Here is a 15,365-nt window from a genome sequence, read left to right as displayed (position 1 = left end):
AAATATAGTGCAGCACACTACGCTCAAAGGCGCGTAGATTTAGTTAAGAGTACTAGCAAATTATTATGACCATTATGTCACGAGCCCGGTATCTTTCAGACAGAGTGCTTTTGACGAAATAATGAATGGATTGATCTACTGATCAATGTATCGATTTATTCATACACGCATCATATATTTATTCATTTACCACGCAAAATGTAAGCTGCAAAGTTCAAGACGCGCATTATAATCAAAGATACAAAATTAATCATCGGCCACATGAACACGGGCACTTAAATGTTAGCAAGCGGATATTTATGTATTTCGCGTTACTCAAAATGAATCCATAGCCATTACACGGTGAGCTTCAATCAGCCTTATTTTTTGCCGGTTCAGTTGAAGTACTAAGATATCTCAACGATATTTAAACACCAAAGTTGCGCGGTTGAAACCATTTGGTTTAAATACCATCAGGTGTGAATAACTGATTTAAACCATGTACATGAATTTCCATGTAGATCTGAACTAATGAAATGGTTCAATGATTTAAATATTTACACCACCTATACAAGCGCTGCTATAACGCAGTGGATATTTGCATAAGTAAAGAACCTCTGCAAAACAGACAAGGCAGCGGTGCTTGTCTCTATTTCGTACCTTGTCCCTCTCTCCCAATCGTTGCGTAGCTAGAGGGCACACGCCGCGGTGGCTCTGTGGTTAGAGCGCTCGTCTACTTAGCCACAGAACTCGGCTTCAAACCCAGCCGCGGAGGCCGCGTTTCGGTGGAAGCAAAACTCAAAAGGCGTCCGTGTGCGCGGCGATGTCAGTGCCCTTTAACGATATCCCCAGGTGGTCGAAATTATTCCGGAGCCCTCCACTAGAGCACATCCTTTTTCTTTCACAATCTTCTCACCTAATGTCTAACGGTGAGGTTGTAACGGCGAGGTTGTGATGTCCGCCGAGAGGTGAAACGGTTGCTGCGTCATTTTCTTTCCCAAAACCTATTTCCAATACTATAGACGAATAATTGAGGGATTGATCGATTGATTTATTGATTGATTCATTGACTGAATTATTGCACGTTTATTCATTAGTTGTCATGCCAAATGTGAACTTCGAGATCTAAGACACCCAGTTTACATTTCTCACTTCTCGGTGGACCCCGCAACCGCCTCGTGTGGGAAGCTATGAAGGGAGTCGAAGAAGAAAGGAACAAGCTCCGCAGTACAGGGTTCAGGAATAATTTCGAGCACGTGAGGATGTTCAATGTGCATTGAAATCGAAGTAAACGGATTTGTATAGCGCGATCCGCTTCCGCGGAGGCGTAGCTGCGACTGCTCAGTGGCAGGTGCGCTCACCTCAGGGCCGTCGGACATCATCCGGGACGACGCACAATAAGGCTACCAGCTTTCCCCTGTTGATAGCACCTCAGTCTCAATGATCCGTGACAAGTGCAAACAGTCAGTTTTAGGTCCCAGCATTTAGACGTTTTCTGTTTGTCTTTTTTCTGAAGCTTGTTCTGTGGCATGCTGCTCGCCTGCTCACTGGGTGATGGGCAACCTGCCCATTATATATATATATATATATATATATATATATATATATATATATATATATATATATATATATATATATATATATATATATATATATATATATATATACACACACCAAGCTACCCGCCCGCCGTGTCCGGCGGTAGAAAAATCGTGAGAGCCTGCTTGGGAAGAGCAGCTGGTTCGCAACCCAAGTCCCACCGATGGCAGCACCTGTCATAGAAGGGCAGTGGAGCATCGCTTGACCGCTCTACCACTGCTGCGCCAGGAGGGGTATGAAAGCTCCCAGGGGTCTATGAAGTATAATGACGAATAATCGCTAACCAAACTGCCGTCCTTGAACAGTGGATCTGAACACCTCGCAACCGAAGTGAAGACTGGTTGCAAACTACGCAAGTCGACCATCATTTTTTTTAATTACACGAAAGACACTCACCATCTGGGAGCTCTCACTCGGCCTTCGCCTGCGCATAATAGGCTGTTGTCGCATGGCCGAGCGTCTCCTTCCGGTCGCGTGAGATACAATCGCGGAATGAATACACGCCGGCAGCCTTGACGGAAACATTGCATCGCTTCCGTGTTCCTGCACTAGACACCTTTAGCATACCGTATACCCTGCTACCATCACCGGTACGAGAATACCTGGAGCCCGCTCACAGCCAATGCGCATGAGCAAATTGCCTTGACGGCGCCAGATGGCGCCAGGTACCCTGCAGCTGCTGCGCGCCTGCAGCACCAGGACCGATCAGCGCGTGCTCAAAGGAGGTGGGCGGGCTTCCGGTACTCCGGTAACGGTAACACGGTACACGGCATGTTAAAGGTTTCTATTAGAGAGTTATAGCATAGCGTGTTGTGCGATCCGCTGCCATCATCCTCTTCCGCGGGACACCGCTACGTGCGTGCTCATTGGCCCCGGCGCGGCAGGCGCGCAGGCAGCTGACGGGAACGTGGCGCCATCTGGCACCCCAATGGCGTTCTGCTTACGCGCAGTGGCGCCCCGCGTAAGCGGATTACGGTAGCGGATCGCGCTATGCTATAACTCTATTCGTTTTCCTCCTATTCGCCGCATCTTCCTCCGCTTTCCTGTGCCTTCCCAATGTTTCAGGCGCATTCAGCACTGCTAGACTGTAGCTACGTGCGCGCATCGGATTTCTTGCTAGCCATTGGTCGCACTCTCTCTGCTGCTTACCCCACAACATCCGCTCAAACTTTATGGCACACGAGGTGTTGGTTCTGAAAGAAAAAAAAAAGGCGTGGTGATTGGCTCACCTTGAAAAAGACAACTGAAAATTGGTTTTTAGGAAAGGAAAGACGCGCAGTAACAGCCTCACTTCTGATAGCTCCGAAATAATTTCTACCTTGTGGGGGATCTTCAGCATGTACTAAAACCGCAAAACAGAGATATGGCAAAGCGCGATCTGCTACCGTGATCCGCTTCAGCGGGGGCGTAGCTGCGACTGCTGAGTAGCAGGTGCGCTCGCCTTTGGACCAGCACAAACGCAGCTGGAGCCGTGAATCGGTTCGCGGTAGCGCATCGTGTATCGTGCTATGCCAAGTACCTCTAATGATTCGCTCTGTGCGTACACAGCACATAGCAACACGAAGGAAAGGATGAAGGTGGTGTAAACGGGGAGGGGCACGAAGTTTAGAAAGCGAGAACTTTATTGCCGAAGGTAGTTTTATTTATTGGCCCTATTTTGCAGGACGCTCAAGCGCCGACTACAATAAAGTATCTCTCTACTGAGAAGGTATCAACATGTCTTTTTCATACTGGCTTCCTCCTCACACTTTTGAGGCCATTGTTGCCAGAAAGTGCAGACAAAATTACAAACCCTGCAGGAATAGAAACACTGGAGGTGACACTTCAGCTCATCTTTAAGAGAATGAAGCGATATCGTCAATGGATTAATGCAGAGATATGCCGAACCTATCACTCTCTACTTCCCGTTCACTGCTTTCCATTCATAGATTGATGGGAATCCTCATGCCGCTCCTGACGCAGTGGTGCAGCGGCTAAGCGAAGCGTCAATGCATTGCACTGCGGTAGCAGGTGTTGCCATCGCTGGGGCTTGTGAATCACAACCAATCATTAATTTAACTGCCACATGTCATGGTGGGCGGTTTGTTCCCAATGCGCTGAGCAGGTGTTTATGCCGTCTCAAGGCCGCGTGACCAAGGGGGAACCTGCCACCTATGTGGGGTAGCCCAGGATGCTTCTTTAGGGGTTTTTCGCTCTAGCCCCCGCCGACAACGAATCCGGATTTTCTGCTCAACGGGCCTCCTAACGCTATCGCGTTAATGCACGCAGCTTGGCTATTGGTCTGAACATCGACTGTAATCACATTATGGCATTAGACTAGTCTACTCTTTAGTTAATCATTAAAGCAATCGATGGTAAACTTACGTACGGAGCTGGAGTGTCTTGAGCATGCGCTGAAATTTTGATGCCTCATGATGAAAGCCGAGGTCCCCATGATCTGCAACACCATAGAGCACCGCCTAATCGAACAATGGGAGTCGCCGCCCTATTGGTTCTGGTATTGGTTTATAGTTTATGGAGGTTTAACGTCCCGAAGCGACTCCGGCTATGCTGGACGCCGTAGTGAAGGGCTCCGGAAATTTCCACCACATGGGGTTCTTTAACGTGCACTGACATTGCACAGTACATGGACCTGTAAAATTTTGCCTCTATCCAAATTCAACCACCGCGGCCTGGATCGAACCAGCGTCTTTCGGGTCAGCAGCTGAGCGCCATAACCACTGAGTCCCCCCGGCGGCTTAAGGCTCTGGTATTGAGGCACCTAGGCTCCAGCCACTTTTTCTAGAGGACATGGCGTCTCACACATCCACACGTTCACACATGAGCTCTACTGAAGAATCTTTTGAGGTCCCACTACTAGAGCCACCGTTTTCGACTTCCAAGCGTTCGTACAAAGTACGATGCCGGCGGCTCGGATGCTGTTACTGTGATGAAGACATAGCAGTAAAATCGATATCTTTCATATAGGATCTACTCGACACATTTACGGCCGCGGCTGAGCCGCCCACAAACCGCATGTTAGAGCAGGAGCGCAATTGCACCTTCGCTTCCTCCCGTATACCTTTGCGTAGGAGCGGCACGCGTCGGTGCGGCACAGCGGCTTCGTCCTGGTGACGCCGTAGAAGAAGAAGACGCACAGCATGACGACGAAGATCAGGCAGGCCAGGGCTTCGAGCGCAGTCAGGAGCCGCTCCCGCTGCTCGCGTGTCAGCTGCGGGCCGGCGTTCGGCTGGTGCACCGTGGACGAGGAGGTGGCCATGGTGGGCAGGCTGGTGAGCAGGTCGTGCAGGCCTTCTTCGTCAACGCGCTTGGCCTTTTTTGGTGCCGCCACCTGTCATTCCACCAGGCAGAGCGAGACAGAGCTTAAGAATGCAAGTGCACTTCAGAGCTTAAGAATGCAAGTGCACTTCAAGACAACGCATTTAGGTCGTAAAAATGATCCCACTTTTTTGTTCTTTCTTATCACTGCTGTCATTCTGTACACGCTAACGGCTACAGCTATGGTATTCTCTTTGGTATCAGAGTGGTGCAACTCCTGCAGCGTCTCCCAAAATTTGCTGTTTATGTCAGGCTGCGTGGAATTTATTCGCTCCATGCATTATCAGCTCTGATCCTACGTTGTAGTAGCATATTTGGTGTGCTATATATTTATTAACTGAGACTGAAAGATTAGCCCCGCAGGTAAACTGCCTCTGCTATGTTCTGACTGAAGGAAGTGAGTTCGCGAATGTGACGCGCTATCGCGGAGATGTGCCCCGTCGTTTATTTTTTTTCTCACAGCATGATGGAGGAAGAGTTCCGCTGGAGCTTTTTCGCGGTAGGCTTATGCCCATGTGCGGAGGTACACGTGCAAAGCAGTGAAACATTTTAAGGCGAAACCAGCTAATGTATTTGCACTCTCTTTACGCCGAAGCTTATGCTCTGTACCGTCTATTCTCTTACCTTTTTAAATCTCGAAGAGCTTTTTGCAGCCTTATCTTCTTGAACGATTACTTTCACGTCCAGTGGGCGACCTCGCTGTGAATGCAGAATGGAAGAAAAGTTTCCGACCCAGTGCATGGCTTATATTATGGAGCTCAGATGGTGCACATATCCGTAAAAACGTGCACCTCGTGATTAAGAACATCAGGCACCAAGAAGACGCCTCAAAGAATGATTGAGCCGCGCTGTTCATCAGGCGTTCTTGGGTAAATGTTATTTCCTAACGGCGCAGAAAGCACATAGGAGATTTTAAGAAATGAAGAAACATATCGCTGAACAAAAAGCAAAAAAGGCAAATTAAATGCATCGATACCGCCAACAACTTAACCGGTACCTGAGAAATAGAGCCTTGAAACGTGATGTATCCTGATGATTTTATCAAGGTAATTGAGCTCGTGGTGCTTTATCTGAAAGCGGCAACGAAATAAAATACCCCGAAACACGACCTAAGTCTTTCCTTTACCGCTAACAAATGCCGCCATTCCTTCAGGTCAGCCCTACAGTGATTTTAATGAGCCGGCAGTCATGCTGCCGAAGTGAATGCGACCGTCTACGTTTTGTGACACTTTGCCAGTTTAAGTGACCCAAAATGGTTCTTTTGAGACTGTGAGCGCCTGCGTGCTGCCGCGTGTATATCACTGCGGGCGTGCGTCGCACTCCTATTAAGGACATCCCACAGGTACTTATTCCACTTACTCATGAAATAGCCAACAATTCTGGACGAAAGCATTCTTGAGCGGGAAACCTTTGATGAACGCATTTTTTCATATAATGTAAGTTTTCACTACAACAATTATTATATCTGCAAATCACTCGACGGCAGTATTTCATTTACTTTCTATTAACGTTTTTGCTATTGTCAAAAGCATTGCCTATTGGTTTTCTATGTCAGTCGTAACTGTTCGACGCGATCGATGGAAACACTTTGAAAGAAAGATTTTGCTACATATCAGAAGAATGAACCACTACGTTCAGTATTTCCGTAACAGCATCTTAAAATTTTTCAAGTTTCAAAATTTTTGTTTAAGAATGATGGACTTGGGGTTTAAGAAAGCAGCTACTATCTCTCAGTGAAAAAAAAAAGCACGGCACGAAGTTGGAACCGCGAAATGGGGGAAGCTGTGACGCCGGTGCGAAGCCCCTGCATGAGCTCCGAAAGCCGGCCTGCCAGAGGAGGCAACTAGATTGCGAGCCGAAGATTAAAACTGGGATGAAAGAACGGACGGCCAGTGCAGCTTCAGGAACTGACACCTGCCAACAGCTGCATATTAATGTTAATGGATCACGGGAGGCTTCAGCGAGCTGAGTTGGTGCAGCATCGGAGCCACGAATCGACATGTGCAGTCTCCGATAAGCGGGCTTGTACCGAAGCGCCTCTATTAATGCTGCGAGCGGCGAACGAAAGTAAGTTTGGTTTCTTCACGACTGCTGTGGCTCATGATCTTCTGTCCTTCATGGCTTCTGACCTTCATGGCTCAGGATACGAATACTCATTCATTGTTATGGGTACGTCTTGGCAGATGCTTTTTTTTTTTGCTCAAAGCCTCAAGCACAGCGGCAAAGGACCATCGCAAACTTTCTACGAACCAGAAGACCTAGGCTGCATTGATTAGTTATGATGCTGTTGATGCGCGAAAGGTGGCATACACAGTGTTTTACATAAAAAAATAGCTGGCGGTTTAGCATTGCCAGGCACGAAATATTGTGCGAAAGCACAGTTTTTCTGCTGGTGGGCACCACCGCACCGCACACGAAAGCGCGATTGAGGTGTCCACAGACTCAGGGAGCCAGTTATGCGCGTCTGTAACTTTTTCATTGTCAATGCCAATTTAAGCAAACTACGCCGGCGGCCTATGCTCGAGTTCCGCGTTTCTACAGGAACGTTTTCAACGCCAAGGCGTATTGCTCTAGCGCAGTGTTTCTGCAATAGCGTTGCCAGTGCCAATGCATGCAGGGCACATCTCTCTGTCGCTATCACCACGTATACCACCACGCGCTTTGAGCTATAGCTCAAAGCGCGAATATGAGTTTGATAGTGGTATTATTTGATGAAGATGATGTGCAGTCCACAGCGCGAGAGTGTGTTGCAGTTTAACAACACAGTTCGGGTGTCAGCCATTGTGGACCGCAAAACTATACTCAGCCCGTGCCAACTCGGTTTCCGGCCACGGTGTTCGATATGGAATGTACATGCTGATCTTGAGAGCAGAATTCTCCTTGCTCGTCGTCAACGCCTGGTCGCGGCTTTGGTTACGTTAGACGTCGCCAAAGCTTACGACAGTGTAGAACACTCCATCCTGATACATAGGCTACAGTCTCTTCAATTTCCAGATTATATAGTTGCATGGATATCTGCATTCCTTTATAACAAGGAATTCTTTTCCGTCCATAATGGTGTTCATTCAGAGAGGTACAGACAAACGCAAGGAGCTGTTCTTTCTCCTGTGCTCTTTAATATTCTGTTAAGCTCAATTCCTCTCCACCGCCATGTACGCAGTTATATCTGAATACACTTGAGCACTGGTTGAGCGCATTACACCTGAAGTTAAATGTTGGCAAGTGCGCCACCCTTGTTTTCCCTCTATACACTCCTGTAGTGGTCTCTCTCACTTGCCAGTTAAAAATAATACCGCAGGTTCAGTCCCTAAAATACCTAGGGGTCATTTATGACAACAAACTCACCTGGCGACCTCACATTGACCATGTCGCGGCGAAAGGGGCTCGTGCCGTGTGGCATGTTACGGAGATTATGTCATCACCGGTACGGCATGCGCAGAGATGCGCTATTAATAATCTACATAATGTATGACAGGCAAATTTTAGAATTTGTATCAGTGTTGTTTTCAGGCTCGGCTACATATACACTTCGTCCTCTCGTCCTTTTACAGAGGGAAGCACTTCGCATGTGCCACGCCCTTCCGAAAATTTTTTGGCTACCAATGTGCTGTACCTTGAAGCCCGAATTCCACCTCTCTTATCACGACTTCAATTTTTAACTGTGCAAACTTACCTCAGGATCTATGAATCCCATTTCCACCGTTCCCAAAGCATTTTCTGTTGTCAGCTCGACCTACTTTTTTGGTGTCCCCTGGTCTCAATTCCCTCAGGTAGTGTTTTTGCAAAGATTACTTCAGCCTTTAGATGTAAACATTTATGATATCGTTCCTGCGCTTCGCAATGGGCCCGCTATCCACATTGTTTTCGACGACATATTCCCAAATAATGCAAAACTTTTGCCTCCGAGTATTCTAAATTGTCTACTAGAAGATCCATCTGAGGACCCTACCTACAGATACAGCAATAGCCACTGACGCATCGCAATGCAATGAAAAAGCAGGTGTGGGAATATTTTGCTCGCATTTAGACTGGTCCTTTTCACTGCGCCTTCCAGATGTCACCCCTATTTTTCAAGCAGAGTTTCTAGCAGTTGTACTTGCTCTACGCAAGCTAGACCCCTCTATTACAGCAGTTGCAGTAATTACTGATTATTTATCTTTGTGTTCGTCCCTCGCTGCACATGTTGACGGTCCCATTTTAACAACTTTCTTATCCCTACTTCCTCCGCATTTGAGCCTTGTTCATTTAGCATGGGTTCCCGGTCACAGCAGTGTGGCAGTAAATGAGATTGCTGACAATCTCGCAAAGGCATCCCTCAGCAGCCCCGTGTTGCCAATCATCCCGGCTACAGCCTATATTACAGCTTCTAGATTTCGGCGACGTGCGTTTTTAAGTACGCAAGACACAACACTTTTAACATCGGCGGATTATGAGCACCTTAAATATTATTGGAACAGGAAAATTTGTTGCTCTCGGCAGCTTGAAGTATCACTGACGAGGCTGCGCTGCCGCATCCCCCCTCTAAATTTCTATTTACACAAGTCGGGTTTGGCGCTCTCTCCCTTTGTGCATTTTGCTGTGAGCCTGAATCTATAGAAAATTTTCGGCTGTATTGTCGCCGATTCAACTCTCTGAGAAAAAGGTTGCTGGAGGAGCCCTTGCAGCATCTTGGACTTAGTTTGAGCAGCCCGCTCTTGCTATCATTTGGCGCCACCACGTTTGGGTACAGCCACAGATCTGTTTGTTCCGCTGTTTTAAATTTCCCGATAGAATCTCACCGACTGCCCTTGCTAAGTGTTCTCCAAAATTTCCTTTTCTATCAATTATTAAATTTTGACTTAATCATTATTATTTAATCCCTCTCTTTACTATTATTCTTATAATTTTGAATTCAAAACTCTCATCCCTTTTCTGTTCATGAGGAAGAATTCACCGGTGTTGCGCTCCCACGTGCTTTTCCTTTTTATTAACTGCGTTCAGGTGAATAGCCACCCGATTCTTGGCCGATCCCCCAGTGTGGGTATGTGCCATCTTTTGATAGGCAAACAACAACATCAGTTTAACATGAGACGTATACCACTGCGACGATAGCCTATAGTGCTCTCGAGCAGTGGCCTGCGAAGCTGATCTGTTGGCGCCGCCGTTGGTATTTATGGTTTATTTCTACTTATTTGTTTCACTTGGCACAGACTAACTAACAGTAGAAGATTTTGCTCGGGGTTTACCCACCGGAATAATGCTTTCGCACTAATGTAACCCCGGCACTTAGTTTATATCCGCACTGTGTGCGTCTCGCAAAAGTCATTTTGAAGTGCGTTAGTTAAAGAAGCGTTATATTAGTTATTAGTCAATGGTTAGTGATTTTTTCGCCTCGCACCTGCGTCGAGGCGATCATTCTAGGGCCCTCACCTTTCCCGCAGTCTGACCGTCATCCTTGGTTTGCGATGGCGACGGGGCGACGTTGTCTGTCGTCCCTCTCTGGGCAACAATAAAACATCAATAACAAAAACGGCGGGGCTCACCAGCAAAATAATATTTATCTTAAACGGCGGGGCTCACCAGCAAAATAATATTTATCTTAAACCAAGCAGATCATTTTATTTCACAGCCCCTGCTTTCTGCTGCCCTACCTCTTAACTGACATGTGCTCCCTTTTTGAAGTATAAAAAGTGGAGGCAGATAGGAGCGGTATAACGCAAGAGGCAGGCAACAAGCATGTTCTCGAGGCGGAGGGTCCTCGCACGAAGGAGTGCTTCATTTCGATGAAAAAAACCGGGATTTTACGTGATTCCAAAGAAGTGTTTATTGCTGCAGCAGTCGTTTTTTTTTTTACTGTAGTCCTAATGTGTAAGGCGTTAAAAAAAGTGAATGGAACCGGGCTTGAAAGGAACTCGCGCTGCTCGAGCATAATGATAGGAACTAGATTGTTAAACGCTCACGCTAATTAAGCAGCTTCACGACAAAAACATTACAAAGTATGCATGAACAAACTTTCACCAGAAATGAGGTGTTATTGCTAAGCCGAATAATTTTGCCATTTCTCCGAAAACGTGATCAATGAAGAAGAAAAAAGGAAGCTGCCCGAGCAGTACTTTGTTCAAGCACTGTTTTGCTGTTACGGGTAACTAATCCTTAGGGGCTAGATTCTCGGGTACTGCGCTTCTATTATTTGAAGACCAGTATTGCAACTTGTCAGCGCTGTGAGCAGTGTTCTTACCCTGAGGCCCAGCAGCCTTGAAATCGAGCTCGCGCTCGAGTTGCGCGGCATGTAGTGCCACAGGAGGTCAGAAACTGTCTGCACAGAAATACAAAAAGAAACAAAATCACTAAAGACTCGCTGTGCTATAGCATGTTCCGCTCGAGAACTATAGTTCTGATTTCAATCGCAAGGTGTCGTAATGCGCATTCTTTGACAAACGTACAAAGACTGTGAACCGCATTTTCCAAGAGCATGGCGAATCGTCTGGTTGCCACCACGGTAGGCTGCCATGAAGGCCATATGAAGCAGAATAGACTACATCTAGGTGTCAGCGGGCAAAATCTCAATCACGTTTCTTCTGCTTTAATGTAGGACAGCAAAAAAGCGAACTTCCTGGCTCTACAGAGTTTAGGGTCATTATTGGCATAGAGAAACGGCAGGAGTTACTCGCGAAGTGGTGCGTATTTTTTTTTTTTTTTACAGAAACGTGAACCGCAATCGTTATGATGTCATGGAAAATATTGGCCGCCTTAATTTAGTGCCTTTTCTGTTAACCTACAGCGGTATCCAAACGACCATATACGTTATCGATGATGCGAAATGAAAATACCTTTGCACTACAGAATGCCTCAAAACAGAAGTCCAGATTCCACTATTGACGAAACGGGCAACTTTTGCTCAACAAATTGCACCAAATGAGGCACAGATTGAGTTACTCCTAAAGAATGTAACGATATATTTAAAAATACAAAATATTCCGTGTTTTAAGCGAAAGAAATCTGTAAAAAAAATGACTTCTAGATTGAAAATATTTTAAGGCATAAAACGTTAAGCCTACATGGCAGACATAAGTGCATTGGGCACGATGACAGAGCAAGACAAGTGTTTCTTCGGGCCCATGTTCAATTAAAGCATGAAGTAGGCGAGCTGAATATATACATCTATATATATATATATATATATATATATATATATATATATATATATATATATATATATATATATATATATATATATATATATATATATATATATATATATATATATATACAGAGAAGTTAAAGGAAATGAGGGGCCCGTTTGACAAATTTATGAAGGGAGCCAACAGTCACCGAAACCAAGGTGCATAGGGGAACGATAATTCTTTTTTTTATTATTTTTTTAATGTGTTATGCTTATCAGTGGGATAATAATACTTAGATTAATAAATTGCTTAAAGAAAATTACTTCTAAAGCAGCAGAAAAAACAACCATGCCGCCGGTGGGATCCGAACCCACGACCTCCGAATATCGCGTCCGGTGCTCTTACCAATTGAGCTACGGCGACGGCTGTCAAATGTGCTGCTCTCGTGGGTATTTATGTTTACTGGGTGTAAGCGAGCCTTGAGAGTGTTCACCAGCGCCACCCTCGACCGCCGCTATGGTATATATATATATATATATATATATATATATATATATATATATATATATATAAAACATATAGTAACATGTTTGAAATAGCAGCAGACACGAATTAAGAAAGGCGCACTTCATACGAAACCTCCGAACAAATGAAGTCTTGACGACGACACGAGCATGTTTCGCCGGTTGGCGCCATGAGGACCAAACCCCAATGACCTGGCTTTGTTAGCCCATACGTTGCCACTATTCCGTTATAAGGTAGCGGTCTTCGACGAAATATAGTCGCGAGGTTCGAAATGATTGCAAGCTCAGCTTGAACAACACGAAGGAGCACCTGACCGCCCGCAGTGTCAGCGAACCTTCAATAACATGATGGGATCAGTATCCAGCAGGGAAAGTAACCCGAAAATTGCCTCCAAGACGGTTAGAAGCCTCGTTTCCTGGCCTCGCCTAGCATGACGTATCTTCCACGTGGTGGACCCTGCAGCTGACACGGTGCCCTCACCGGCACCTGATGTATTGGCAATCAGGACGTACGTCATCACACAGATTTTTCTCACTCATTCTTCGAAACAAGTGCACCCACTTGAAACAGACGTTCGAGTAGCGTTACAATAGGCACGATGTTATGCAGCAGTGGAATACAAGGCAAGCTGCACCGAAAAAGCACGTAGACATGTGTGCTCTAAGTAAGTGATAACCCGATAGTAACCAGTGTTGCATTGTCAGCATTCGGGAATTAACTAAACGAATCGTGGAGATCAACAAACAAATAGATAAGGGAAAACGACTCCTAGTGACGAATAGCCACCTACTTTCAAGGAACGTTTCGCCAATGGTTCATCTCTCATTTGAAGCTCGAAAGGTCACTGCAATGCAAGATCCACAGCTGCGGTTCAAGTCTGAATGTGGAGGAGACAAGAAAATCGGGCGATTCACCACTACAGGAGAACTACCGAACACTACACAGGCTGCATGGTACGATGCAACCGCCAGCAATCTGAACTAAAATCTCCGGGTCGAGCGGTACAACTCTGCATGACGATGCACAACACAGCACTTATTTTGACATACTCACTTGGGGGTGGAAGGCAAAACATACTATAGTTTAATGGTTTTCAGTCAGAAATTCAAAAATTGTTGTCGGTGAACGCCAATGCAAACCTTGTTGTCTCAGTTCAATACACATGCCAGCAAATAAACGTAGTAGCAGACACAAAAGAGAGCTGACGTATACTCAGTTTGACAACTGTTCATTCCTACAGGCCAGCATTGCGACGATTTATACAAAAAAAAAATCCTCCCATCATGGATCTGCTACAATACCTTCATCTTGTTATATTATGCCGGAAATATAAGAACTTTCATCAAAGGCATCTTTCTAGTGCCCTACCACCGGTGGAGGAGCGAATTATCGTTCCTAGTGCTTAGCGACCTCCGGGTTTTCTTCGCATCCAGGCGGACATGAGTTTCCAGCTGGCCGCGCCAAGCCCCTATGAAGGCGTTCCTCACCTGCCGCCTAGTCTTGCTCCGAGACTGGCTGGGTGATGGGTCGCGAGCGTCGTCAACTATGTGGACGGATTTCGGGGTTTCCTGGAAAGTACCACAGGAAAAAAAAGGTTTAATGGGCTACGGGCTTCGGGTATTGCAAGACTGCCAACGTACGTGTGCGAATTCCGAATAATTAACAAAGACACGGAATACGTTGTTCCCTCACTTAATTATGCGACAGTCCAAGTCCAGATTATGGCACTATGCTCCTCAAACTGTCATAATTTTTTTCAAGACAAAAAGAAGAATGCAACTCCCACAAAAGACAACACACAGCATCATGTGAAACAAGAACATACCAGCACAAAAAAAAGATGGGTGTTTCAGACAATCCTCAGGCAGTCGCGAGGAGATTAAATTTTCGGAAAGCAGTATGACTACATCAATGCCAAGTTTCTTACGCTCATCACATATATATGAAGGAAAGTGTACTTCAAAAAAAAAAAGCGGGAAGAGAAGCCATTGCGAGTGCATGCTGCTGTCGAAAAGCGTTACCGTGTAAAAGTTGCGCCCAAATGGATACTTTTTATCTCTCTTCCATTATTTGGAGGAGAAATTAAAACAAAAATGTTCGTCCTTGAGTTCACGTAGCGAGTCTTCCCTCAACCTGGCTCAAACGCTTGAATTTTTGTGAAGAGGTCTAAAATGATATACCACATGAGCAAACTTTGCCTGCACGTAGTTATGAAGTACCCGAACTTTTGCAGAATCCTCTGACTAAACGCTATTATATACTGAACAAGTGAGGTTCAGTTAACGAATTCTAAACACATTAAATTTCATTAAAAGACCATTTAAAAAAAACTAAGTGCTTCAGGGTGAGAACACAAAGAGTGAACAAGGGAGGGATAATCTCAGGGAGCTTGCGAACGTTTCGACAAGATAACATACGAACGTAAGTCCCCTTAGTCGCCGTGGTGGCGTAGCGGTTATGGTGCTCGGCTGCTGGCCCGGAAGACTCGCGTTCGATCCCGGCCGCGGCGGTCGCATTTCGTAGTGCGCGAAATGCTAGAGGCTCGTGTGTTGTGCGATGTCAGTGCGCGTTAAAGACTCCAGGTGGTCAAACTTATCCGAATCTCTCCACTACGGCGTCCCTCATAGCCTCAGTCGCTTCGGGACGTTAAAACCAAACCAAAGTCCTCCTTTCGAAACGTTGGCAAGCTCCCTGAGGTTTGCCCTTGCCTTGTTCACTCATAGTTTGCAAGAAACCCATCTAACTGCATGCCCACTCTCTACCAAGGTGAAAATGCGTCGTTTTTTCGAACGTACAGCGATAGGTAGCAAAGCTCGGCACTGCGGCTAAGAAAACGCCGAT

The 15,365-nt window shown here is 45.9% G+C and overlaps 1 protein-coding gene across 1 annotated transcript in view; it reads right to left on the bottom strand.

Moving 5' to 3' along the window:
• LOC144097931 (endothelin-converting enzyme 1-like) overlaps positions 1–15,365 on the bottom strand; it is a 57,489-nt gene that overhangs the window by 22,436 nt on the left and 19,688 nt on the right. Inside the window, exons 3-6 of the mRNA XM_077630528.1 lie at positions 14,012–14,092; positions 11,114–11,191; positions 10,306–10,374; positions 4,640–4,909 (exon numbers count right to left, since the gene is read on the bottom strand). Of these exons, the coding sequence (XP_077486654.1) occupies positions 4,640–4,909; positions 10,306–10,374; positions 11,114–11,191; positions 14,012–14,092 (498 nt within the window). The remainder of the gene's footprint in view (positions 1–4,639; positions 4,910–10,305; positions 10,375–11,113; positions 11,192–14,011; positions 14,093–15,365) is intronic.

This window comes from Amblyomma americanum, chromosome 7 (assembly GCF_052857255.1).
Source record: "Amblyomma americanum isolate KBUSLIRL-KWMA chromosome 7, ASM5285725v1, whole genome shotgun sequence".
Classification (NCBI taxonomy): Eukaryota; Metazoa; Arthropoda; class Arachnida; order Ixodida; family Ixodidae; genus Amblyomma; species Amblyomma americanum.
The sequence above is the reverse complement of the archived record's forward strand: the minus strand, read 5'-3'. Positions and strand labels throughout refer to the sequence as shown.